Source organism: Pollachius pollachius (assembly GCF_949987615.1).
Source record: "Pollachius pollachius genome assembly, chromosome: 11".
Lineage (NCBI taxonomy): Eukaryota > Metazoa > Chordata > Actinopteri > Gadiformes > Gadidae > Pollachius > Pollachius pollachius.
Window position 1 is genome coordinate 8,297,647 of NC_136944.1, and position 27,865 is coordinate 8,325,511.

Genomic DNA, 27,865 nt, shown 5'->3' on the forward strand with positions numbered 1-27,865 from the left:
TACTGTAGTTAACCCTCAGGTGGTTCGACCCTCAGATGGTTTACCTGAGGTGGCATCAAACAAACATAGTAAATAGTGTAATTTTGACAATTTATTTTAATTTAAGAGTTGAGAAAGCTGCTCTGCAAATCAGACAAAGAACAGGCCTTCCTTTTGACCATTATCTTTTTGTTTAGTTTTTCCTTGTAATGTTTAAACTTTCAAAGCACAGAGGACGACAACCCAGTTTTGGTTTTCATTTTTAAGAGGAATTTACTTTGTAAGTGCAGCCAGCAGTTCAGTCAGTCAGTCAGTGCAGACGGCAAACGACCATGAATGACTGCTGCCTTTCGTTGTTCACGGTTCACACTTGGGGTGTGCTCCTCTCCATGCCGTCCACACTCTCAGCCTCGCTGCATGATGCTGTGGGCCACAAATCATATTCAATTTAACGGATGTCAACAAGTTTTATTGATGGCAAGCATTTACCCTTGTTCGTGTGTGTGTGTGTGTGTATTGGCAAACAGAGAAAGCCTGTTAGGCGTCACAACTGAGAGGGGATCTTTTATTTTCTGTCGGGTTAACAGCATCTTAACATTTGTAATTACTCTGTCATAAGTGAAAATAGTAAAATAGGATGAATTACTGTTCATTCCATCCATTGACAAGAAGGAAAAATGGTAATCGGTCATCTGAACCAATGAACACATTTACCAAAAAAAACCTGACCCTTAAGGGTTGCCCCTTAACCCTTACCCATTCATAAAAAGGTAAAACCTTGAACAAACCCAGTGGGAGAAGGAAGTTACAAACTACCAAAAAAAGTTTTTGTCTTAACGGTTTTGCGTTTTAATTTGATAGTGTGTGTGTAACCGATATCAATTAATAGATACGTTTTAGCTGGTAATTTACCTTTTGCTTTCTTTAAATAATTAAGGGTAGTAAACTTAACATCTCTGAGGTTGATCTTAGTTCAGAATGCAACAAGTATCTGTTTCATTTCCCTCATACCCGTGTCGTCGGTGTTGAGTACACAGACTCTCTCCACCAGCCTCTTTGCCTCCATGGCCAGCTGTAAGGCCGGGTCGGGGCGTGGCGAGGGGGTTCCCGGACTGTCCTTCACCGGGGACGACCCGCTGCCCCTGAGGCACAAGGGAAACACGCCATGTTGCATGGATGTGTTCATTGCAGTGGTGAAATAAGGTCAGGCTTAAAGGAAATCTTCCTTACCCGTTTTCTCCACTGACCAGGGAAGGAGCTGACAGCACTTTGTGGACGTTCTGTGAAGAGCAGGACACAACATGAGTTTGTGAGTTAACCCTTCCATTTCATGTTTTATTATCCTTTGTGTATCGCCATTGTGTATAAAATACCCATTTAATATGAAAGTAAGTAAACACACGTTATAAACACATTTTTTGCTCTCAAACCACCCTTATCAATAAAATGAATTTGATACTATTATTTTAATACAAAATGTAATAAATGTAATAATTTGACAGTGTGGTTGGCCACTAGAGGGCGGAATGCATCTGGTGGAGGAAGCTGCGACGACAGATGGACTGGGCGTAACTGGATTAAATCCCAACCAGGTCGCAGTAGACGTTTCCCTTGTTTGTTCAAATTATCTTGTGGCTTATGGAGGTATATCTGCTCCGATCCGTATACAACGTTACAGGCATTAGGATGACGATGTTATAGATATTATTACTCAGTTATATTGTGTCCAGCTGCCATGAAAATTACAACACAACGGAATATGTTTTAGCAGCTTCATCACAAACCAAAAAGATGAGCCTATTGCCTCTGCTTGGGTGCTTCTCTGATCTCTCTCTCTCGTTTTATATCGTGTCTCAGTGCACCGCCCAGTGGTGTATTGTATTTGTACAGATATGGAGTAGTACAGCATTTAACGACAAGTCTCCAATGATTTGCATGCAGTCAAACAAGTGTTTTGCACAACCTGTGCAAACCCCAGCAGCTTGTTGTGCGAGGTCTCCAGCTGTCTCCTGGTGGTCTCTGAGCGTCTTAGCTGCCAGTCCACAGCCCTCAGCCTCCTGTTCAGATCACCAACATCTTCCTGGTGCATGATGAAGACGGCATCAGACATTACAGTCAAACCTCGAAGGCACTGCACACATACTTGATACATTTCCTGGCTTCTGTTAGGTTGAAACTAGTGCCATGAATGTTTGTTGATTGGCGACCAGCGAAACAAATTCAAAATACACTAAGCAAATGTTTTCTACTTTAACCATCAAACAAAAACCAACAGGTTCTAGTGTTTAAAGACACAACACTATCCTTGATACGTTTTCCAATAGCTGATACAAGCGTGTAAAATGTGAAAAATACCAATCATCAATATTATAAGTCTCATAATTGCAGACAATAACAATAGAGGCAATCAAAACCGACTGCAGCCTGTAAGACTTCTTGCACACTCCTCCAATCAACATTTAAAAATCTTTGCTGACCATGTCTTTTATTTTAGAGGTCTGCAAGTCATTTTGGCCATTTACATTTTTTGTTTTTACCCCTCCTACTGGTCACCCTAACCATAACACTTTATAATTATAAAACTGTCCCGTGTATAGAAACAGCCTAATGTTTCGTAGGTTGGTTTAATCGGTGCCTGTGCAGTGGGATCACGGCCTGACGTGTGTGGATCCCTGGACCAGGCGCGGCTGTCTGACCTTGGCGGCCTCCGGGTCCAGCGGCCGTGGCGGCGGCCTCTTGTCGGTCAGCTGGTTCTTCAGGTCCCTGATCTCGGCCTCCAGGAGCCCGATCACCTCCTCGTAGTCCTGCTCGGCGCTGCTGGGAGGCTGCACCGGGCGGGGCGGCGGCACCGCGCCGTCCTCCGCGGCCTGCAGACGGTCCCTCAGCCGGGTGTTCTCCTCCACGGTCAGACAGGCCTTCTGGGGGCCGGGGGAGGGGGCAGGGTTCACTTGAGGTTTTTGGGTTAGTCAGTGAGTTGCTTCGTTGGGCAGCAGTCGCTCAGCAGGTAGAGCGGTTGCTAGTTGGATCCCCGGCTCCTCCTAGCTGAGTGCCGAGGTGTCCCTGAGCGAGACGCCTCACCCTGACTGCTCCTGACGAGCTGGCTGTCGCCCTGCGTGGTTGACTCCACCGTCGGCGTGTGAATGGGTGAATGAATGGTTGTAAGTCGCTTTGGATAAAAACGTATGCAATATACCCTAAATGTAAAATGTAAATGAAGTTTTGGTAGGACTGGTTTTTAGCATGTTGTCTTATCCAGCAGTCGTGCTGTAGCAGAACTTCTGTGGGGAGACGGCACAGAGCCTGGCCCGGATATCAGACACTGAATGGGGCAGATTTAGGGCAGATTCTATGCCTAGTCTATGCAGTTTTTAATTCAAACCTTTAAACACACTTTCCTAAGCACCTTTTTTTCTGGACAGGATGTTTCAGCTTGTCTTTCAACCTGGAAAGGTTTTCTACTGGTAACCAAGTTTTTGTTCACAGTTAACGCTGTGTACACCAGCTATTATAAAAGAACCATATTGAATAATGGTACTTTATTTTTGTTCATATGGAAAAACACTTAAAAGTAAAGCGTAGGAAGAGAAAGATTCCAGAAACTCTTATTTTGAAGTGATTTAAGGAAATCCAGAGACTCGAAGACCGAGTGAACCAACAAATACCCTTGTATCCAAAGGGACTTAGGGTAATGATTTTAATGCAGTTAGAAGTTGGGGTGTCTTTACTTCTGATAGCCCTTCTTAGGGGGTCGGCCGGGGTCCGGTGCATATGCCCGAGCAGATACAGCATGAGCTGGCAGAGGAGTCACTCGGATCCTTACCTGGGCTGTTTTCTGTAACTCCTCCTCAAGGGTCTTTTTACTGTCCTCTGTGTCCTTCAGCATCCCCTGTGATGTCAGAACGTCAGGTCAAACACTGGTTAGGTTGGCAAGAAACTGTACTGACTGCAGCTAGAATACCTTCTTTATTTTTTTGTACCAATGAGAAACCACTTATAAAGCAAGTCCTTGTGTCCAAATAACTAACTACCTATACATTTACTCTGGCCTGTGTTATCACATCAATAGACAAAGCCATGTGGCAGGTTTATATAAAATTTGGACACAAATGGTGGATGTTATGTTTTAAATATGTTGAACAAGTTGTTCAGGCCTTATGCTATTCCTTGTCAAGATGAACGTGTTTTATAACAAGATTATTGTGAACGTGACGGAAATCCCCTCCTGTATTTGTCATGCAAGACAGAAAACCACATTGCTGAACATAGTGGCTGTATCATAATCTTCGTGGTGAATTGCATTGCATTTTGTGCCTATTCAAAATGGTTATGTTTTCAATAGTCATGATGTTGATGGATACACCACATCATTGATGAACAATGATGTGGTGCATCCACTGACCTTAAGCTGCTTCATCTGGTTCTGCAGTTGCTTGAGTTCCATCTGAAACTGCTCCATGTCCTCGCTGCTGTAGCTGCACTCTGACTCGTAAGTCTAAGAAAACAAACCAACAGTGGTCATTCTGATGGTGTGTCTGTGTTGTATCTTGCTTCTGCCAGCAGACATTTAGAGAGCATCCAACAAGCTCTTCCACAACTGGTATGCAACCAAAACCCAGATGATATCCCCAAGTTTGATGTTTACATGTTTATGAATCTGATAATGTTTTGAAGGCAGTTACTTACAGGCGAGTGGAAGGCTGAAGTGTCCATCAAACTTGCTGCTTCATGGTAGGAGAACATAAAGGGACCCTGTGCAAGGCCCGCCTCCTCCAAATTATCCTGGAATATTTCCCGGGTGGCCTCCACAAAATCTGTTTTGGAGAAATTCATTGCAACATGTTGTCGTATGGATTAAGCCAACGTTCCTTATAGAACATGCTAGCCAGTACATGAATGCAGCGAACTCAGACCAGCCCGTTTTAATGGACAGTTCCGAAGACGGTTACAACAAACACTCAAGTGGCTGATAGATAGCCGAGCAGCAACACTTCAGATGAAAATATGAGCTCTTCATGCATCGTGGTCAATTGTGAGATGTTACTCTAAAATTAGCATTATATGTACCAAAGTATATATAACAGCCGTAATTTCAACACGTCAAATGCTGTATTTGTTTGTATGCGGAATATGTGACTACATCTATGTGCGTGTGGGCTGCTGTCTAAATGTAAATGGCTGCATGCTCTACCTCCATAGGACACTGTTCCCTGTGTGTCTGTGGTCAGACTTTGTCTTAACTGCCTCCTCTTGTCCTCTGTGACTTCCAGACCAAGGAAGAACAAAGCCTAAAACAGAGAAAAAGCATACCGATTCTAACAGAGAACAGCGACATCAACCACCATTGTAAGTTTTGCAAGTGGACAGGATCTGCATGACTGAACCTTCTGCCCATTACTATAGACCTGGTGCCACATATAACAGTATATACACTATTTACTCTGTTTCTCTCTCTTTATTCACAGATTTCTTGTCCATTTTAGGGCACTGAGCATGGCTTAGACAGCGAGGAGGATCAGCAGTGTATTGATAAGGAACTGCTGTTGCAGCGAAATGTCAGAGTTACAGAATGCCTGAAGGGTCCTTCAAAATGAGAGATGTAAGTGCAAAAGTAAGACTTTCTACTATATGAAGGTTTTGTTTCTCTTTGTATATTAGCACATGATATAGTCATACAGTTCGATAGTGGCAGAGCTAACTATATGCCCAGCACTAAAAGGATGAAGACAAACATAGAAAAGCTACCGTGTTTTGTTTTTATGCACTGTTCAAGCACTCCCTCATTTATCTTTCTATCAATCTATCTATCTATGTAATTTTTACATATTTTTCTACTTTCTGTATTTTTGTCACACGATTCTATTCAATTAAATTCGAAATGATTCATGAGCTATATGTGTCGTAAACATAAATCTCATTATATTGACAGACATAAACGGAGCTGCGGTACAGCAGAACTCACCAGGTCCAGCTTGTCAAACTGAAGCCGTATGTGAGGATCCAGGCTGATCTTGGGCTTGGCCCCTGGGGCACTGCTCTGACTGGCAGCGGAGGCTGAGCCAAACATGGAGGAGAGACCAGGGGAGAGGACAGGCACAGCAGGGGGGAAGAAAAGAGTACACGATTAAGATAGACTTCGTGTGGTTAGTAGGGGGTAGATCAGGGCCCGATGCCAGGACAAACCAAATTAGATACCGGGAATTAATGACATGATGGATATTTAAAGAGATATTCAAAGTTACAAACTAGACTGTGAGGCAGTCCTGTGCTAATGATGAAACAGGGAAACTGAGTGTTATTGTCTTTACAGATCAGCCAATACCACTCCAACTCTGAATGTTATATAAATACATTTATCTAAACATATTTTTCAGAGAATATATTTAAACCAAAATGCTTAAAGATGGGCTACAAATGAAAAGAGAAATAATTGGAAGTGTTTAATTATTATATATTATTAAATATATATTATTATTATTAGTTGAAGGTAAAACAACATGCTGAAATTACACAATAAGATAAAAATAATTCGGAGGGTAAAATAAAAGGCATTGAGCCTAGAGTGACAAACAGATGATTAAACAGGGAGAATGTGATTATGGAGATCAGAGGGAAGGGTCAATGTGTGAAGAGTGAGTTAGCTAGCGTGTGAGAGGGAGAGAGGCTAAGAGGCAATGCTCAATATTAATTTGATGAGTTCGCCTGTCCTAGATTTGTGTGTTTGCTAGCTCCCACCATTGCAGCCTGTGTGTGTACGTGTGTGTGTGTGTGTGTGTGTGTGTGTGTGTGTGTGTGTGTGTGTGTGTGTGCGTGCGCGCGAGTGTGTGTGTGCATGTGCATGTATGAGCATGCATGTGGGAGAGTGCTCGTTGTTGCTAAGAGTATGAGCCTATTGCTCTGATAAGGTCCCCATCCCCCCAGCCCCTCCAGCGCAGCAGGAGGATTTAAGCCTGTCTCTCTCTACAGGCTCGGCTCGCACACACGTCTGACAGGCTTCCTGTTGTGACACAACAGCACGGGAATTATGTTTTGGACGCAGTAGTCACGCAAACCCACCTACCGTCCCAGACCACAGATACAGTACAGTTAGGTAAAACGGTAGGGATAATGCAGAGTTCGATTTGATGATAGATTCTGTTCTGTGTTATATTTAAATATAGTACAGCATGATCCGATTTAAATCAACCAACGCAGATGTACAATGTATGTGTATGTGTGTGTGCCTGCGTTAATGTTTGTGTGTGCAAGTGTGTGTATGAATGTGGGGGGGATAGACACCTTAACTGCTGACTGCTGATGTACTCTGATGTTTGCCAGTGGGTAAAGCCACAAACAAAAGGAGTTGCTTCAGGGAAATTGTTGGTGGATTTGCTAACTGAAGCAGGCAGTAAGTGAGACAGTAAGTAAGGCAGTAAGTGAGACAGTAGGAGGTCCTTGCCAGTCCTGGAGGCCAGCAGATAACCTTGGCTATAGCCTAATCTGGGCCAATAGGATTGGGTCAATCTCCCCAGGTGTCCCCAGGTTGTCAGGTGTGTGCAAGCCCACCTGACAACCCGCTCAGGTGGGCAACTTTAATGGGCTTGCTATTAGCTGATGGGAAGTGTCGTTGAGATACATATGAACTACATTTGTATCTATTGGATGTTAGTGTCTGCAATGTTATAACACAAATGATGCGTATGCTTATGAAACATATGTAGCCTAATACTTTAATTTTTTAAACAGGTTTCTGGCAAAATTATGCAAAGTTATGCAAAGTTAACAATGAATGCTAATCCCTTCCATTTTAAAAGAGTTGATTTGTACCTGAAATGTTAATATCTGGTGGGAAGATGTCAGGGGAAGAAGACGAGACTGTTGCCGTTTCCTCTGGATGACTCTTTAAACGTAGAGACATGGAAAGGACAAGGAAAAGTTATGGCTTAAATGTACAGGGACACATACAAACACTAAACATACAGTACAATTATTAAGTATTCTGTTTAAAGAAAGATTTATGTGGTTGGCAATATGAATTTGGAATTAATTGCATTCAATTACAATAAAAGAATAGGTGAGTTTGCACTATAATGAACAAATTAATAATTTACATCTGCGTTTTCATTTCTGGCCCACAAAAATCTTTACAATGACAGACTGATCAAAGCATCTTAGTTGTAACAATAAGCATTACGGCTGATTAATGTACATTGGATGTAGAATATATATGTAAATTACTTCATCAACAAATACAAATCCAACAACATTAATGTAATAATGGCTGTGAACAGATCTACAGTTACATACGTCTTTTAAAAGAACGCACCACCTACAAACACAAGGTGGGTATACCTCAGGAGATCGGTGGTGAAGTTTGTAACGTGCAGACCCTGAGCTGCTTCCTGCCGCGCGCTGGGCCCCGTTGTGAAGGGAAGAGCTGCTGGCGAAAGAGCCCTTACCAGGAATAAAGGCTATCTCCACCACGCTGTCCTGGCTGTGGAGAGCACCGTAGACAACAAGGCACGTGATGAAACACCCACACTGCTACTCCCGACAACGTTCACACTATGTTTACGCTTTGATATCAAGTTCAAGAAATGTTGTAGATGCATCTATTTTATTTTATTATTTCATTTTATTGTATGTTTGCTTTCGCTTTCCGCAAAATCTTAAACACATTGCACTTTCTTTTTAACTTTGCCATTGTTTTCTTTTACTTATCTATTTTATTTTATTATTTCATTTTACTGTATGACTATGTTTCAATGTGAAGACCTTTAAGTCTGCCTCGTGTATGAAAAGTGCTATATGAATGAAGGTGCCTTGCCTTGCCTTGCCTACTTGATAACTGCAGCCAGACCAACTGTGATCATTGAAAGTCACTTTCACCATTGGGGCTGTTCTTACCAAGACACCAAGATCACCTTTACAATACCAAATCCTCTGTCGGAACTCATTGCTGTAACTCGTTCTCAAGGACGTCATTGATACATGTTGGACGGTTCCTCACCTGAACTTGACTTTTTTCAACATGCTTTTGGCCTCCTCGTGTGTCACGCCTATCAAGGATTCCTTGTTGATGGCGATGAGTTGGTCCCCAGGCCTCAAGCGCCCATCCTAGAGGTAAATACACCGTTGACATGGTGGCTTTTGCTTTGTTTCCCTTTTTAGGATACGCCTTTTCAAAGCATTTTGTTTTTTTCTCTTTGTTTGTTTAGCAGCGCATTCGGTCCTGTTGATGCCCGCCAAGATGCAGAGGCAACAGCCTCGTATTCAACCTGGCTGGTGTCATAAACCCGTTAAGTGAGTCTCTGCACGTAAAGTACGGATTTTGCGTACAGTAGGTCAAAAGAGATAACAAAGGACAAAGAAACAGCTTTTAGTGTGCTGGTCACTAATGTAGGTTAGGCTTAGCGCAGATTAACTGCTCCATATCAGTCACATGTGTAACAAGTGAGTCATGTCTCCACTTCCCTGGTGAAGGAATAGGCATGAAGGGCATTGTGATTGTTCCGAGTCTGCGTCTGACGCAGTGCAGGACACACGCTGATGCACTGACCCATTGCAGGACAATGGGGTTTAAATCACAAGTTCCTCATTTTTCTCTATTATTCGTACTCCTCAACTCCACTGATGCCATTGAGCCTGGCGTTTAATGGGCACCAAAAGCGTTGTCCTTAAATTCTCAACGGCAGACGCTAGGGTTAATTCTCCTGGCCACGGTCCAGGTTAACTAGAAATGAGACTGACCTGTTGCAGATACAAAGTCGAATATTGTTATTATTAATATTATGTAAGTAATCTCTCTGAAAATCCTGGAACGAAGGCAACGGCGGTCACAGGGATAAATGCTTTGTAACCTACTGACCCATACTCTGTGTAAGCTCAAAACCCTTCTCCTGGACCTGCCAATCTAGTGCTTTTCGTGCAGGGACACCAAACCCCCCCCTTGCTTACCCGATGGCAATCTCCCCCAGAGAGCACCTCCTGGATGAAGACTGCAGGCCCGTCGGGGCGGTTCGACCCCCCTCCCAGTGTGATCCCAAGGCTGCTGGAGTGTGCCAATGTAATCAACTGGATGACCCCCTCCCCCGGATGGCTGGAAGACGTAAACACACAAACAGCGTTTGGTTTGGGTGTCACCGCGTTGACGTGCTGGCATAAGGCTCGGTTATGGTTCCTCGCCGACGCAACGCAATGACCACGCAGACCCTTCGACGCCGCCTTCAACCAGTTTCGGTTCTGCGTCAGGTTTTAGTGAGCGGACCAATCACAGCCCTTGCTGCTGCGTCGCCTCGACGCAAGGTTTCAATCGTTGGGAGGCGCACGTCGGCCCTTGCGGTGGTCGCAAGGAGAGTCCGCAAGGACATAAGGGGCCCCCCCCCCCCCTAGTGTTGCGTCGACGTGGAACCATCACTAAGGCTGTACAGAGCAGACACCCAACGTTTCTACCTGAGGGAGCGCATCAGGGGTCCGCTGCTGTTGTACGTGTTCTGGGATCCTGCAGGGCTCAAGAGCAGCGGGCTCTGGGACCGCGATGAGGAGCCGGACGACGTGCTCTCCAGCTGTCTGGTTCCTTTTCAGCCGGCGGACAGGTAGGGGACCACGGAGAAAGGAGGAGAGGATAAGCAATCTCAAAACACGTTTTAACAAAAGGTCTCGTCTGTTGCAAATTTCCACAATCAAGTCATGGATGTCATGATGAAATGTAAAGACTTCAGAAAGGAACCTTATCCGTCAAATGGAAGCTTAAAGTCGCTCTAGCTCGTAGAAAACAATACCCTGGATATGTCTGTAGTCAATGCTGATGGATATCAATCATGAAATTAAATCCTATAACGGACATATTCTACGAATACAAAATACAGTCCAGCAAGTCCTTCTCTCTTTTATACACAAATCTTACTGTCAGTACTCCCAAAACCCCTCCACCCGTTGCCCCCCAGCCGGCTCCGCTCCACTAATCCATACAGCGTCACAGCCAGTTAGAGTGGACACAACCCTGTTATTGAGCTATTTTAATTCTGGAAGCCTCCCACCTACTAACTAGGAAGGTCATAACCGTAGCTCATTTTTAGACTTTATGCCAGGCAAGTCATTAAGAACTATTGTTTATTTCCACTGAAGGCCTGGCAGGTGGAAAGAAGCCACAAGTGGCTGGAATATACAATGGTTATGAATACAAATCACACAAGAAGCAGGTATCAATAAGTAAATAACAGAATTACATAATGACAGGATAGACGTCAACGGGGTTTAAAAAAAATATGGCAGAAAGGATATTGATATGTGCATGATCCTTGTTGAAGGAAAGCAGTTGTAGGTATCAGTTGTAGGTGTGACTGCAGTCATTGGCTGCAGCAGACTCAAAAGATGGGGTTATCGGGAATGTAGAATAAAATGCAAAACCTGGAACCACCAACCTTGCACTTGAATGGGAGAGTTTCGTGTTGATCCGGTGCTACTGTTGGATCCATACTTTTCAAGTAGCTCAGCAAATTCTCTCCTATTTAGGGCATGAAACAGAAACATGTGGTCACCTTATATCAGTCAGTGATTCGTTACCAATGTTAATCACTCAGGACTGATAGACTGAAGATAAAATATGCACAGACCACAGTATAATGCAAGTTCTTCTCTTTCTGCACTGTGCAGTGAAGTTAAAGATAAGGTGGTAAATATACAATAGTATTGTAGTAGTAGTAGTATAATATAGTATAATTAATTAGTTCCCTGGTTAAATGTATTCAGTTTTTCTGCAGTGCCCTGCATATCTGTCTGCATATCTTGCACAGTCCTGCGTATCTGTGCAATGCCTGAGAGGCCTTTCAGACTGCTGGTAGGCTCTCATCTGGGTCCATGGAGTACATCCATTCTGACCATGTGAAGAGGATACTCTCAACCCAACCCCACACGTTGCAACATATTAGCAAAGAGCATGTTGTTTTATGTGTGACCTGTGCCATCCATCCATGCAAGTGAATGTGTAGAAGAGACAAAATGCATGTAACTTGACATTTACGCATCAGTGTTAGTTCTCTCCTGCTCTGACTATGAAGGTGAATACAGAGAGCTCAGATTAACCCTCTGAGATTTGCCTGATTGGAGGCACTACACTAGACTATTTCTGCCCCCATCACTACAGACAAGCTGCCTTTGTTGGCGCTATATATGTGGGAGGAGACCCATAGAGGTATGGTAGTTAGAGGTGCACTGATACAACACCTTATGTTCAATCAAAAAAAGTGATGACCTCAAAACGGATGTTTTTCCCTCCCAATCTGCCACCATATACCTCTGGAATACCTGACCAATGAAATCCATCCTGGACGAATAGGCTCATCCCTGAAGGGGATGCAGTATCGCAGGCCTTTAATGCATTACCTTTGTCATGTGACATGTCAAAACCTTTTTGCTTAGCTGCAGGATGACCATCACAATCAGGGCGGTGACAGCTGATGAGGGGGTTGACCTCCTTTCGGCTTTCTACAGGTACACAGGCAATGCTAACAGCAGCTACAGCGACTGTGATGATGTGAGGACCACCATGGGGTCATTGCTGTAGGTCTAAAACTGATATGAGTTGATAATATTGGCAACGGTGTTGGTCTGGTCCCTGTGGTGCGATTGAAGAGCCTGTTTAAGGGGAGCACTCTTTAAGGGTTCTCTCGGTAAAAGAGCACTTACTTGGCTTCTTCATCTCTGGCAATCAGAAGTCGCATGTGATTCGTTGCAGAAGCTCCCCTCAAGACATCCACAGCTCTTCAAATGCAAACGCACACACACACGCACACACACACACACACACACACACACACACACACACACACACACACACACACACACACATTCTTGTCAATAGACGGAGTTAACAGTAATTCATCATATTTGAATAATTTCACCTGTGACAGAGTAATTACAAATGTATAGATGCTGTTAACTTGGCTAAAATAAAAGATTACCTCTCACTTGTGACTCCTAACAGGCTGTCCCCGTTAACCTCCAAGATCTGGTCCCCTGCCTGGAGGTTTCCTGTGACATTTCAAGGATTTCAGGTGATAATGCTTGCCTTTTGCCATGCTGACCGATCGCCCGAGGTGAATTAAACAGCCCTTGACTGGTTCACATCATATCTTACATTTACATCGTACGTTCAGTTTATCCACTGGCTTTATCTTCCACAAATATAAAATCTCCTTTCATTGTTCTCCCAATAATACACAGATATATCTCCCACTCAAACCCAAACATCAATGGGTTTTTAAATAACCTCATGGATTGTATCCCTGACAACAAAAGTTAGACGGCTAAAGAAATACCTCCTCCTACTAGTAACGAGAATAGGTCAGAATAGGTCATATTCTGGCCTCCAATCTCCAGCCACAACCTTCAACAACCTCATGGTAAACCTTTCACCAAAATACACATAGATATTTTATGATACAGACAACTATAAAACATATTCTGTGGTGAGGTCAACTTTTTACCATCTTAGAAAAGTTGCCAAAATCAAACCATTCCTTGCTTTTTATCTCCTGCGGAGAGTGAAGAACACAATCATGTATTTACTGCTGCCTGGATTACTGCAACTCCCTGTATTGGTGTCAGTGTGTCAGTCCCCATCCCATTTGCAGCTGGTCCAGAACACTTCTGTTAGGCTACCTACATATTCCAGAAAGAAAGAACAAATCTCCTCCTCACTGGCTCTAACATATTGATCAAGGTATTACTGTTTATTTTTGAGGCACTCAATCGGTTATCCCCCTCTTTTAATTCTGATCTTCAGCATCCCCAAGTGTCCTCCGGTCCCTCAGAGGGTAACGTTAACCTATCTTAACCCGGGTCCTTACCTTACCCTGCTGGCTGGTCCACAGTGAAGGCACAAGGCTCCCCCTTCCCCTCAGTGATGCCCTCACTTTTTGCTTTGGTCTTGAGCGTTTGGCTCCATCTATTTTTTGTTTCTGATATAACTAGTCCAAGATTTTGCATGCTTACTGTAGCTTTTTCTTTTAAGTGTGCTATTTAAATAAACTGAACTTGAATTGCTTTCTTATTTGAACCTATATATATATATATATATATATATATATATATATATATATATATATATATATATATATATTCTGCTGCAACCCTACAGATTACTGGAGAAAGCCATATACCATCCCTATCATTCTAGCAGCTATCTAAATATTTGATCCGACACATAATTAATCCTTTACTTTCAGAAAATGTTACCCTCCGAAATGTTACATTTCACAGACTACCTTAGTAAGTCAGCAAGGCATCCACGGAAATTGAGGTCAAAGTAAAGCTTTGAACATTTTGTCTTCGTCTCCACACACACACACACACACACACACACACACACACACACACACACACACACACACACACACACACACACACACACTACCCGCATAATGGGTGAGTTTTGCGTATGAATGTGGGCCTGCATGTAGCTGATTAAGGATGAGGCAAGGAGTTTTAGGGCTTAGAGAGAGGAATATTCCTTCAGACTACAATAGTCTAAATCCGGATATGTCAATGGTGAGCAGGGTAACCAAGCTCAAAGCACGAAGTCTGCTGCCACTTCATGGTGCTTGGTTGAGTATTGCTTAATGCATAGCTCAGAACACTGTATTCAGCACCAACGGCACAATTTGCAGAATCAAGCTTGGCATCTATTTATATCTTGAGTGTGTAGCTATTTGTAATTGGTTTTCCAAAAAACAATCAAATGATCTTACCTAAATCAGCTAGTGCAAAAAACAAAAGCTAAACAAGAACATTTCGACAAAACAGAGCGAATGCCACTGCAACAATTGTCAAACTATCTTGATGACATTTGTTGAATTTCTTTATTTCTTTCCTTTTTCCCTAATCATATCTTTTATTATCTGAAACATGTAAATGTCTCAGATACAAATACACTGGTCATCCACTATACCCTTTGAAGGTCCCATGACATGCCACACTAATCACACTCGCAGCTGGTGCCATGTCATGGGACCTTTAAAGGGTGGAGGACCAGTGACACAGCACATACAACACATCCACAATGAATTCTGTCTGATGAGAAGAAAGTCAATCTAGACTGAGTAGTGCGTGATTTTGACACAGGTTGTCTACATCTCTCAGACAACCATTCTTGCCTGTTTAGACAGAGGAAACATCTCTCTTTGCATCGCATCCTCACAGACGTTTTCAGTTGAGCTTTGAACTCATTGTATCACAAATTAAAGTAGATTTGGCATCTCACTTTTTACGTTTTATTTTGGACATCAAAAGCAAGCCTTGATCCGATTCAAGGCTGATGATGGTAACGGTTAATCACGTCTGAGGGTTCTAATAGACAACAACATTGCAAACTATTCAAAAGTACCTACCATCACTTGAAGCGATGCCACCAGGTAAAATCCGTTTGACATAGACACCAAACTCTTCTCCTGTGGTCTCCTTCACCCCTCCTATTACCTTAATTCCTATTATGAATACAATAAAAGTTAATGATTTCATCATTTGTTTTATTTAACTGAAGTACATTGCAAGTTGAAACCCCTGCTCATTCTAAAAAAGGTTTTACCCATCATCTAGTGATAGCAGTAAGTAGTAAGGTGATGATGCTGTCAATATATACGTGAGCATATCCATCAAAGAGGGCCAGTAGCTAGGGCGTCAGTAGTCATTCCACATACACAAAGACAAAAGAAGAAGACAGCTTACCCAGGCCGTTCTCACATTCGTTAAACTCCAGGGCGTGCACGGCACGGTCCACTCCATACGGACCCATGAGTGTCCTGGGCAGAGAGCAAATGGCACAGTTCTGTATTAAGTTGCATCAAGTACTCGGCATGTTATGTTTTTAGAATTAGCTAAGCATCTCTTTACGCACTCAGCCGCAGTCCAATGTAGATAGGGGGTCAGGCATCAGAGTGAAAAAAGTGCTTTCAGTGATCCAATAGTGTGAAATATTGTCCAATAGAGGTCTTTAGACCAAGATGAATCAGAAGGAAATCAGTGGTATTTCAACAAGCTATTTTGTTTTTCAAGCGAATATCGTCAAACTAATATTGCTGCGGTGCGCTTCTATGTACCTTCAACCTTCATTACCCTTTCAATATGTTTCATTTTTAAAGGAACAAATGAGTAATAACGTATAAAACTGTTGAGAATTCTATCAGTGTGGTCTCCAAAGTTAAAGTTCATAGAGTCAGGCCTTGGTTAGGCTGTTATTTATTTCCACATAGTGCGTGGCCCTACGTACGTAGGTCAACAAACTCCAGCCAATCTGATTGAATAACAACCCTCGCTCTCTTTACTCTTGCCAAATCCAGTCGTAAGTGAAGCAAGAACGTATCTTCTCAAGTAAAGCCTTTGCCTTTCTGATCATCTTTTTACACCACATGAGGTCTTCATTTAGGATAAACTGGTTTTGATTGCTTCAACTTGGTCAGGCGATTAGTGTGGTTGCAAAGTAAGCCACACTATTGTTATTCTCTTCGCTTATTTTAATTATTCTTCTGACTAATCTTACTTCAGTTTTTGAGGGATTAAGACCCAACCGCTGCCAAGAAAGTTAGGTATATATCAGTGCAGTGCGCGTCCACATTTACTGACCAAACAGTGCATACTTTTTTTTTATACATTTGTATAATATTATTATTTAATCTGGAAACCAGAGGTAAGGAGGCTTCCAAAACTTTTTGTACAGCTCTGGCCATAGGGGGCTCTATAACTCACGGTAAAACCTCAACAGCCACGCCTCCCACCCTGTTTGCCAAGCAATTCTGAATCTTGGTATGTGGCCCTTATTTGACATGCTGAATTGTTTTGCCTCAAGGACCCATAAGATCCGTCTGGATCGATTGTGCTGTACCTTGAAAATAACGGAAAACCTTGAAAAATACGTGAAAAAAGATCTGTACACACAAATGACCCCAACTTTGGTACACATGCTCCCTTATCATGCTTAATCATAAATGTGGCCTGGTGATATCAGGATAGTCTCACGAGGCTGCACCGTATCCACTGGCCAATGGGTTGGCCCATTAGAAATGTTGGCCAACCCATTTGGTTAGACCAAATATTAGGTTAGCCTAAAATGATGAATGCAATTCCTTCATTTTGTAGGATGTTCATGGCTCACGGTTCAATTGTGTGTCACCATGAAAGTACTACTACTTCTAACATTATGACGACAAAAAAGACGTTAGCTCATTAAGAACACTCGTTGAGGGGTGTCTACATGAATAAACTATTTTGCCGTGGCAAATAAAACACAAAAGTACTTTCTTGGTCATCTCTTATTGTCATGCAAGTAAGCCCTTTCACTGAGCCGAAAGTGCTAGTAAGGGGATTTACTCATCAGGCATTTGTTACTACGGAATACAATTTCATGTAATGATTATCAAACAGATAAAGGTAGGAGCGACTGACACACCAACTCCTTAATTAAACATCACATTATTACATTAGTTATTGGTTATTAGTTATTTTTTACTAATTACCATATTCGGGTGAAGGATATATCCAATGCAAAGGCAACACAATGCATTCACATTGCACAACAGAGACTTCAAAGCTGATGTTGATGATGAAATTGCTGACTATTATTTCAACCGGAAGCAGTACTGAACAGCACCATGGTGGCACCACAACTAACACAAACTGCTGTTGTAACTATGTCTCCTATGCATCTCTCCTGTCTACTCTAAGTAAAATTAAAGATTTATTTAATTCCTTTCCAAACGGGGTATTTCTGGCTAAGCTCGAAGTGCTGATTTTCTTTTCCCTCAGGCTCAAGTTATCCAGGGTTGGCATTACATAACTATCCAAAACCTCTTGGTTTCTGACATAGCGCAATAAGCACATTACCACATGGTTAGGACCAAAAACCCGACAGAAATTTCCACTTGTTTAGGATAGCACAAAACACAGTCTGGGTTCAATACATACATGCTAGTTAACAGCTTGAACCCAGAGGTAATTCACTGCTAAGCGATATATTGCATTGATACATATGTGTACAATAATTGGTTGAAATAGTGACCCATCCTTGGCGATCTAGGCTTAGTCACTCTCTCCCACCAGCTCTGTCTCTTGTTGTCTATTTTTTTCCTTTATGTCCCTCCTTCCTTCTCACTCTTTCTCAGACCTCACATACACACTCTTGTTGATCAAACTGAGTGTGTGTGTGTGTGTGGGTGGGGGGGGTCTGTCCTTGCACTTTGGTGCCATTATATGCCTTAATTGTGTCATAACCCTACCAGATACATCATACAAACATTTTATACTATTATGTCATCATCCAAAATCTGACCGTGTAACCAAGGAACCTCGTACAACAGAGATTAAATTCTCAACTCTGGTGCCAATAGATAAGCTCGTTACTAGAGGCACTGGCAGTGGATTGAACATCGGCTTAGCTCAGGAGGTTGAGCGGGTTGACGTGTAACTATGAGGTTGGTAGTTCGATCCCTGGCTCATCTGAGTGTCTTGGTGGCAAGAGACCTAATCCTACTGTCGAATCAACTACAATTAGTGCATCACGTAGCCTAAAGATGCTATCTTGAATATTTTCCAGTGAATTAATATCAGTTAAGTCTGTATTTATGGCCAATTGAGGGAACACAATGCTCATTAATCCTTTTGCCCACTGCTATTGCAGCTGCATTTCCAGTTTTATGAATGTTATGAACAGGGTGTTGGTGGCAATACTGTTTGTATAAAGAGAACAAATCATAAATCTTCAAGATCACAACTTTAAAGCTATGCTACTAAATGACATGTAAATCAGGAATAAATTATAATATAAAGTCTATCCCAGTGTTCAAATTATGGGGGAGACAGCTGATCCGAAGGCAGGATTAACTTGGCAAGGGGGCATCAGAAATGGCAGAGGGGGCACAACTATTTCTCACTTGCTGATAACACAGGAGGCATAATAATCTATGATATATAATGCAGTTGCAGGACTCCGCTGCTGTCCTGCCGCAAGAACACAGGCTACTGCACCGCCTATAAACATGGACATGGAATTCACCAACAAGGCTGTCTTGCCACTAGAGTGCCGTAGTAGGTCTACGCTGCAAATGACAAAAAAAAGAGAGATTGGGTCACGGTCTGCCCACCCTCATCGATCTAATGCAAAGCAAGCAAGTAAACAATACCAAAACAACATTAACATCACATCGGCAGCGAGCAATGCCAGTGAAGAAATCATTTCTCACGTATTACTGACATTTCCCCTTTCCAAAGAGCTACAAAAGCCCAGCCAGGCAGCCTCTTCCTATCCTAACTCAAAGGAGTGTCGATTCGTATATTCAAATCAGTTGCGCACTGAAATCTTTCTTGTAGTAGTAGCCTACCTAATGGGAAAGCCAATCACAATCAACGCTGTTTTTTTGAGCTGGTAAAATGTCTAACTTTGATGCGTCACGCGTGCGGTAAAGTGGATGAAGCGCTCAGACCCAATAACGCATCGGGTGCGGGGAAGGACAGATGGGGCAGATTGCGCGATATGAAATATGGATACAAAACCAAGCGGGCACACTATTTGAACTGTGGGGGCATTGCACTCGTTTTTCCCCCTCGTGGCCTGTGTGTCCCCCGAATTCCACAATATCTTCAAGTAAACCCTTTGATTCACTTTACATCAATCAGACCCAATTAAATTCCCTCTACCATAACAACGATATGCGTAAAGATGATACAAAAGTGTCAAATTGTCCAGTGTTATTATCCTTCGTATTCTACTTCACAATAGTCAAAAGACAATATCTCGCGGCGGAGGATCTCTTACCTTAGTTGCGAAGTAGATCGATAGCTTTGGGCTACGAGCCCAACAATGGAGCGGAACGACCGACAACTGCTTTTTCCCGTCATGTATCGAGACCCCCCGACCCCGTCGAGACAATGGCCACGCAAGATGGATCAACATAATACAGCGTTGGCAGCAGATCAGTAGGCTTCACATATATTGGCCTATATATAGCCTCACGGGAACGCTTTCCTTACAGCACCACCTCCGCTGACACGCGACCTGAGCGGGTTTTGAGACAGCGCTCGAGGCTGCCCTGACCTATAGACTGTCTTTCCGACTAGAGTTAAAAGGCTGAAACATTCAACAGATGTGCGAACCATTTACAACCCAGCAGCCAACTCACCACAATCAAAACAAAAGTTATTCAGTTTGGCTTTCACAGAAAAAACATTCATAACTTCATCCCGTCCACTACGTTACCTGCTTATGATGACGGCTCCTTTGTACATGACAGAAAACGTTGGCATTTTGACACGAGCGCACTTCTCCGAACAACGGTCGCTCAGTTTTTCCCGCCCCCTTTTTTTTTTTTTTTTTTACTTCTCGCGCCCTCCGTCGCGCGTGGTGGTCTCACCAGAGACGAAGCGCATGCTTGTCTGTTGCCAGCCGTCGCCTTAACACCGGCCCGAGCGTGCTCATTAGTCAGTTCATTCAAAAACATCGATACCTTTAACCACACGCTAATGCCGTTACGTAAGAGATCACCAAAACCAAAGCTCACTCACTCCTCACGCTAACGCATCGCAACTCGGTTTTATCTTATGGGAAGGCACCGCAGAAGTCGCGTCAATCACAAGTTCTGTTCTGTCAGTTGCTCCTCTGTCTAGGAAATCTCACAACAGCCCGAATCAAATATCAGACCTCACCTCCATGAAATGGATTAAATGTTTTGTTTAAATTAAAACTAAGAACAAATCTAAATAAACCAATAATGCTTTTTTAATAAGCATCATCACAATTGCATTGTTTGTCTTCCAGCGTGGCCCACATGGCTTTCTTGAGTTTTAAAATCCTCATTTTCTAACATGATGTTGATGTTAAAAAGATTTGGTCGAAGCAGAGATGTCATATATGACACTCCTGTTCGACCACCACGTGCGAAGAGCTTTGCCCACATCAAGGGCTAGGATTTGATTATAAAACATGGGAAGAGCAAAGTGCGCACATGATACACTTTATCCAAGGACACAGAGACTCCGAAAGGGGGAGAAAAGAAGAAGATAAATACGGACTAACCTAATAAACAATCAAATGGCTGTGCTGGAAGAAAATGACTAACCCTAACGAGAAGCACTCCTAACAATACAAGCAGGATAAACCACAAAAATGTCAAATCCAGATGTTGCAGACTACCAAAATGACGCCCAAACCTCAAAACATAATGGAATGGTCTACACCAGCTGCCACTGATAGAGAGGGAGAGTCACCAGTCAAAACAAAGACAACAATTAGTTGGTGACCAGGAAAAAGCAGCAGGGAGTAGGAGCTTCCCACAACACCAGCCTTTCAACTTCATGCAGACATGCCCCACTGTAGCCTCCAACTCTACTGACAGCATCATAGACAAACAGATTGGGTCAGAGAAATTAAGCCATAGTCAACAGAGGCATGTTTCACATCGGAGTAAGGTGTACAATGCCTTTGGAGTGAGTTTGGGCTGCGACTGAGGCATCTGAACTTTGTTTTTATGTTTGACAGGGTCAATTACTTTTATGCACGAAGCATTAGGACTCATGACCATTCCAGGAACCAGCAAATAAAGGATTTAACATTGCATTTCGGCTGTATGCTCTGTTTGGGACAAAGGACTTGTGTATATATGTTTATATAAAAAGTATATGTATGTGTGTCTGAGTGGTTCAATCCTTGCCTTCTACTCCTGAGCCCAAGGTAACCCCAGGCATAAAGGGGAGGCCCAGGAAGGTCTTCTGCACTGGGCGTGCAAGCTTAGTTTGAGAGAGCCACAGGTGGCGGTGAGATAGCACTACCGACGCCACGATCAGCCTGAAGTTAAGGAGATTAGTGACCTCCATAGCTTCCTTAAGCTGACTCTCGTTCCCCCCATTGGAGAAGAAGAATAAGTGTAGTATAGTAGGCAAGGGGTAGAGGAGCAGCATTTGACAGCTTGGCCAGAAGTAAAACAAAGCTCAGTGTGGCACTTGGGCGGTCGTCGGTTGCCCTTGTAGGGTTTAACTTCAGACCGGACACTTTCCCAATGATCTTCTTATCAGGTAGAATCATGGCCGCCACCCATGTCATCCATGACAGTGTACTCCTTGATAACCAAAACATCCGGCTCAGCCAAGGCGGATCATGGCCTAGTCTGGTACGGATCAGTCTCTGAGACCCCGGGCTGCAGATCCACACCAGCGAAACAGATCTAACAAATAAATATAATTGAGGTTGGGAATTAGGTTTGTTGGTGTGATAATCTGAATGTTATATGTATAACATTGTGATGTTAAAACCTCATGTAGGCTATCAATCATTGCAATTTATACATAACAAGTAAATAAACACGTGTGTAGTGCCATTCATGATTCCGTGCAGACTATTTCTCCAGATTCAAATGGGGTAAAAAAAAAAGTACAATGGTTTCATTTGGTTACGTATTTTATCTTTGCAAATTGTTGGAAGTAACATAAACTACCTACTTAAGCCGATCTCGAATTGAGTGCGTAAGATAAGTGATCTACAATGTTCATAGACACATGACTATGCTCAGTGTTTGTGTTCGGTCTAAGAAACTGAGTGCACCATCAAGTACAAGGAATGACCATGCATGAGCTTTAATCCACAACAGTATGACAGATAAGGTGTTTGTTGAAGCCTGAAAGAGATGGATAAATAGGGTCTCAAAGAACACCCTGGCTTCAAGTCATATGGGTGGCGCCTGGGAAAGACAAATTCGTACCATCAGAAGTGTCTTAAAATCCATTCTCGAACAATTAGCCAGACAACTTGCCTAGTCCTCCCTGCAGACGTTTCTATACGAAGTCATGGCGGTTGTGAATAGCAGACCTTCCATCATTGATCATCTGAATGATCCATTCAGTCCAGAGCCCCTGACACCAAACCACATCCTGACCATGAAGTCTACAATAATCTCCCCAGCTCCAGGAAAGGTTTTCAAGGAAGATCTTCACCTCTGCAAGAGATGGCGTAGAGTCCAACCCTTAGCCTAGCACTTCTGGACATGGTGGAAAAGAGTAGAGTAGAAGAATACCTCCTTAATCTCTTACACAGACCGAGGTGGATTAAAGACTGCAGTAACGCTAAGGTCAACGACAGTGTTCTCCTGCAAGATAGTGCTACACCACAAATCCAATGGAAGGTGGCAAAGGTTGTCAAAGTGTATCCAGGGAAGGATGGAAGAGTGAGAATATTTAAGTTGCTAATCAGCGACTCAACTCTGGATGGAAAGGGAAGAAGCAGAACAACCACACCTGTTCACCCGGCCAGGCCAATTCAGAAGACGGTTACACTGTTGGAAGCAGGCTGAAGACTCCAGACACCCTTCACTCTCCTGTTTATTAGTTGATTCATAGAAAAACTGTGTTTCTTGAATGAATGTCTTTATATGCAGTACGTTTGTTTTTCTAAGTCAATGATATCACTCATGATTTGGTGGGAGTGTGTCAAGTGCATCATGATTAAATGATGCACTTGACACGATGGAGAAGAGCAGTATGGCATGAGCTCTCAAGCTCAGAGAGAGCTTGAGAAAACAAGGACAGGGATGAAGGGAAGAGACTTAGACCCTATTAAGTGTTAAGCAGCCTACAATTAGCATATAATTACGCTAGCGCTATCATACTGTAGAGCGCAGCAGTGTGTTGCGCTCTATAGTATGACAACCTTATTAGCCATAATGTCGTAACCATCCAAAGAATACTTACCAAAATCCACAAGATTGTGAAACGATGGTATACGCTCCTGAAGAAGCCATTTTCCTTTTTGTTTTTCTCCAAATAATATATACTCTATATATTATAAATAAATATATTATGCACTGAAACAAACTGACAAAAATAGCAAATATACAGCCAGTAGCTGAACATAGATCAGCATTTATTGTTTTACGCATAAATGCTGTAAATTACACGCTGAAAAAGATTTTTTTTTTGCACGATTGTTATGACCAGGAATAACACTGCGCTACCCCACGATTGAATTCACCATATAACGTTATCTAAACCTGTTTGTGTTATTAACTCTTCTAAACTTAGAAAGTTAACGGTGCCTTAACTAAGTTTAGTGGCGGCTATTTCATTACAATGTAATGCCATTAAATGATTAAACATGATTAAACTTAATGTGATTACAACTTACATACATTACCTCGCCCCTGAACATGATTGCTGCTGAGTCGCGTTTGAAATGGTGGACATAACAAATCCCATGAGCCCACACTAGACATCATCAAACTAAGACTTTTGTTATTGTTTTGATTGAGAGCCCCCTATCGACAGAAAATTACATACAATGCCTTTAATTTAATGACATCACAGGATCAGAAAATATCACACCCCTTTATTATAGGAGCTATCCTCACAGAGCAATACTATTAATCCATTGATGAGGGTAGCCCAGAACTTCAAAAATCAATTTCCCTCTGAACTTTTATCCATAAATCTGCACATGCGGTTATTCATATGGGATTATTCCATCATGGCTGAGAAATTAACCATAGGCCAGGAGAGAAGCTAAACACACACACACACACACACACACACACACACACACACACACACGCACACACACACACACACACACACACACACACACACACACAGACACACACACACACACACACACACACACACACACACACACAGTTTGAGAAATACCTTTGGTATGGTGTGTATGTGATATGTGTGTGTGAAAAAGAGTATGGAGGAGGGAGAGAGGTCCATGAAGGCAAAAATAAGTACGGGGGACCATTTATTTGCATGAGCAATGCTGCCTCCTGTAGATAAAGTGGTGGAAGTGCATTGTAGTGTTCGTCTGATAAAGTATATTTGGGATGTTATTATAATTAAGTGAAATTTCACTACTAACTGAGGACTAAATATGTTAGAGTTAAACGCCTACGTTTTTTGTTGAAGGACCATCGTCTCTGTCTGTTTATTCTCTACATTGGAAAGTATAGGAAAGTATAAACCGCATACATAAAAACAAATTTATGTATGCGGTTTCATCCAACTGAGTTTTTCATAAATACAGTTCCTTAGTATTTATTATAAAATAATATAAATGATGAGGATCTTTTTTTCAATAAAACATATTCATCATCCTTTTAAGTGGATCAGTGGTATAAAAAATTAGCTGCGAGAGCAAATCACACATAAACTTTTTTCCTCAATTGTGAACATTTGCAAAGAGAGATCCCCGACAGCTAAATCTTTTTCAGTATTATATGCATTTTTCGATTTTTTGGGGGATGTTTTTTGTGAAATGGTTTTGGTATCTTTTATTAAGACTATTATCATTATTGTTGGATATGATTTACCTATAATTCTTCAGTTACGCCTACAATCAGTTAACATGTATATGTGAAGTTTATCACTTGACTTCAAATCAAATAACTAAAATAGTATTGGCAAAAAGCTGGTTGTACTTGCATGTTTATTCAGCTTGAATGCATGACTACGTATTATGTTTAGTGTCAATCAAACATTGCAGTCAACAGTTGGAAATGTGTCATTCAGCGCCACCATCTGACTAAATTCTAACATTCATTGACTTAAAATGAAATGCCAAACAAAATGGCAAACAATCCAGAATGTTATCCAAATGTCACAATTGATATGAAACTATTATTCTTTAGTTTTACTTAATTGAGAATTGGTTAGCTTCTAGTCAGCTAATTAGGGCCAATCAATTAGTCTCTTTACATTTTCTAACATCAAAGTACATACAAGTTCAGAGTACACAATTAATCAACTATGCTAAATAGACACAATGCAAAAGTCAGCTAAGCATAGAGGCATCAATAAATCGGAGCACAAAACAACAAGATGCACTCCCCAAGGACGTACGGGTCAGCGTTTATATCCGCTAAACATCTCTTGTAGAATCAAGTCTGGATCCCAAAGCAGTCAGCCACCCACCCCCAGTGAATCAATAGGCAGAGTCAGGAATTGACTAAACTGTGATCAATAAAGGCTCAATTTAAATTGGATCTTATTATTTTCCTTCATATATGAGAAAAGCTGATTTTTCCAAAATGTAAGCCTTGATAAGTATATGTATCGTTGAAGCATAAAGTATGGATAATGTGGTCTTAAACCGGTGACGTGTTCTTCTATGAGGCCACAACAGATCCAATTCCAGCTAACATTGCATATGGATTTCAATACATTCATTTTGATTAAAGATGAACTTGAACTTAACTCTGTAAATTGCTTCTAAACATTATTGCCATTGTTAAACAGTCAAAGCATTTTAATATATGTAGCTACATATGTTAATGGATTCAGAATAGACGTTCAGAATTGTATCATGATATTAAAATCCAACTAGAGAATCTTCTTGTCACCAGCTTCCGTAACATCCTTAGCTAGGAGTATCTGCGAATTTTGGAAGGCACACTGGATACAAAATGGGATTCATTCTTTCAGCTGTGATGTGGCAGACCATTTTTTTAAATTTCATATATTTATGTATAGTATATATATAATACTTTTGCTATAAACTTAAAAAGAAAATGTTTTTTCCTCACCAGTCCAAACCTATAGAGCACAGTAACATTTTCTAATTAAACAGTACAAACTAGAAGTATTGCATTGAGAAATCAAGTCGATTCATCCCTTATTTATTTTGGTTTCTTGGTGTATTTGGGAGAACATATAATAACAGAAGTTACTTAGCATTGGGTCAATATTGGAGGAGGTTAATAACTCCTGTATCACTCCATACAAAATTAGATAGCTCTAAGTCATTGTCATTCTGCCTGCAACTTGTTTAATGAGTTGTCTTAAGCCTGTGTGGCTATATTCGATTATATTCCATTATATATGTTCCAATGTTTGGCAAACACAGTGTTGTATGAGTGTTATTGTAGTTATAAAGATAGAAGTTATAATTATTGTAGTGATTATACTATTTGAATAATGGAAATAGATTGGATTTGTTTACTTAATAGCTTAATGTATCAAACTTAGGCTGGGAGAATGTTCAGTTAATAAATTAAGGTCTTATTGCTATTGCATTTAGTCCTGTTAACCAAAACAAACTGCAAGGTCTAAAAATATATGTATATAAAATCTAGAAATGCATTATCTTCCTGAGTATCTTAGAGATAGCCATGTAACAATATGTGGTAGAGGTGCCTGGACCAACTTTGATGACACAGCACAGATATATCAAACCATAACACATTTTTTCATGGCGACAATGCCTTGAAAATGGTAGCTCCTATAGTGCTCCTTTAACCCAATCCATATTTCCCAATGCCTACAATGTTTGAATATCCTGACTGCAACTGATTATCCAAGAATGATGAAAGAGTCCCAGTGAAACACCTACCTGTCCTTAAAAGTAGGGTTCATCCTGAGAGGGAATAGTCCAAGGTCTATAGGCTTGCTATCAGGATTAAACTCTAAAGCTCCCGAGACATAAATCAGAAAGTAGTCCCACAACTCGGGAAGCTTCTTGGAGTTGAGTATCATTGAATAAACTTTATTTTACCTCTGTTTGATTGGAAACAGAATTATATGTATCAAGTATTTTTTCTTCAGAGGAGTTTTCAAAATGACTATCATGCCTCAATAAAGCTTTATTTTGACCATTAATTGCCAACGCAGCATTGAATCTTAGGGGTCAGAGGCTGACTCCTCCCCCTGAGATTGACAAATGAAAGCAAAGTATACCCTGGAGCACATTTTTATCCTGCTCTTTCTCTTACACCAAGAATGCCACCAAGGGCGCCATTGCATGTTCAGTGACTTCAATAATGGCCACATTCAGATTAAACTATAGGAGAATTATACTTACCAGTAGATGAGCGAGAGTCCATCGAAACGCTCAAGCTCTCTGCCCCTTTGTTTCAGAAGAGACATATAGATTCCAAAATATGATCAA

At 41.7% G+C, this 27,865-nt stretch overlaps 1 protein-coding gene across 1 annotated transcript; it reads right to left on the bottom strand.

Moving 5' to 3' along the window:
• Positions 1-299: 299 nt before the first annotated feature.
• LOC307083256 (syntaxin-binding protein 4) lies at positions 300-27,843 on the bottom strand (the record flags this gene model as incomplete). The annotated part of the gene is given in 21 exon segments (XM_079747089.1): positions 300-402; positions 991-1,121; positions 1,210-1,259; positions 1,943-2,059; positions 2,676-2,897; positions 3,800-3,865; positions 4,379-4,471; positions 4,663-4,790; positions 5,168-5,264; positions 5,939-6,030; positions 7,783-7,855; positions 8,308-8,449; positions 8,966-9,072; positions 9,913-10,054; positions 10,408-10,523; positions 11,377-11,461; positions 12,643-12,717; positions 12,918-12,987; positions 15,345-15,440; positions 15,682-15,755; positions 27,779-27,843. Coding segments are annotated over 21 exon segments (2,100 nt in total). The 3' UTR covers positions 300-343.
• Between the last annotated feature and the right edge of the window lie 22 nt (positions 27,844-27,865).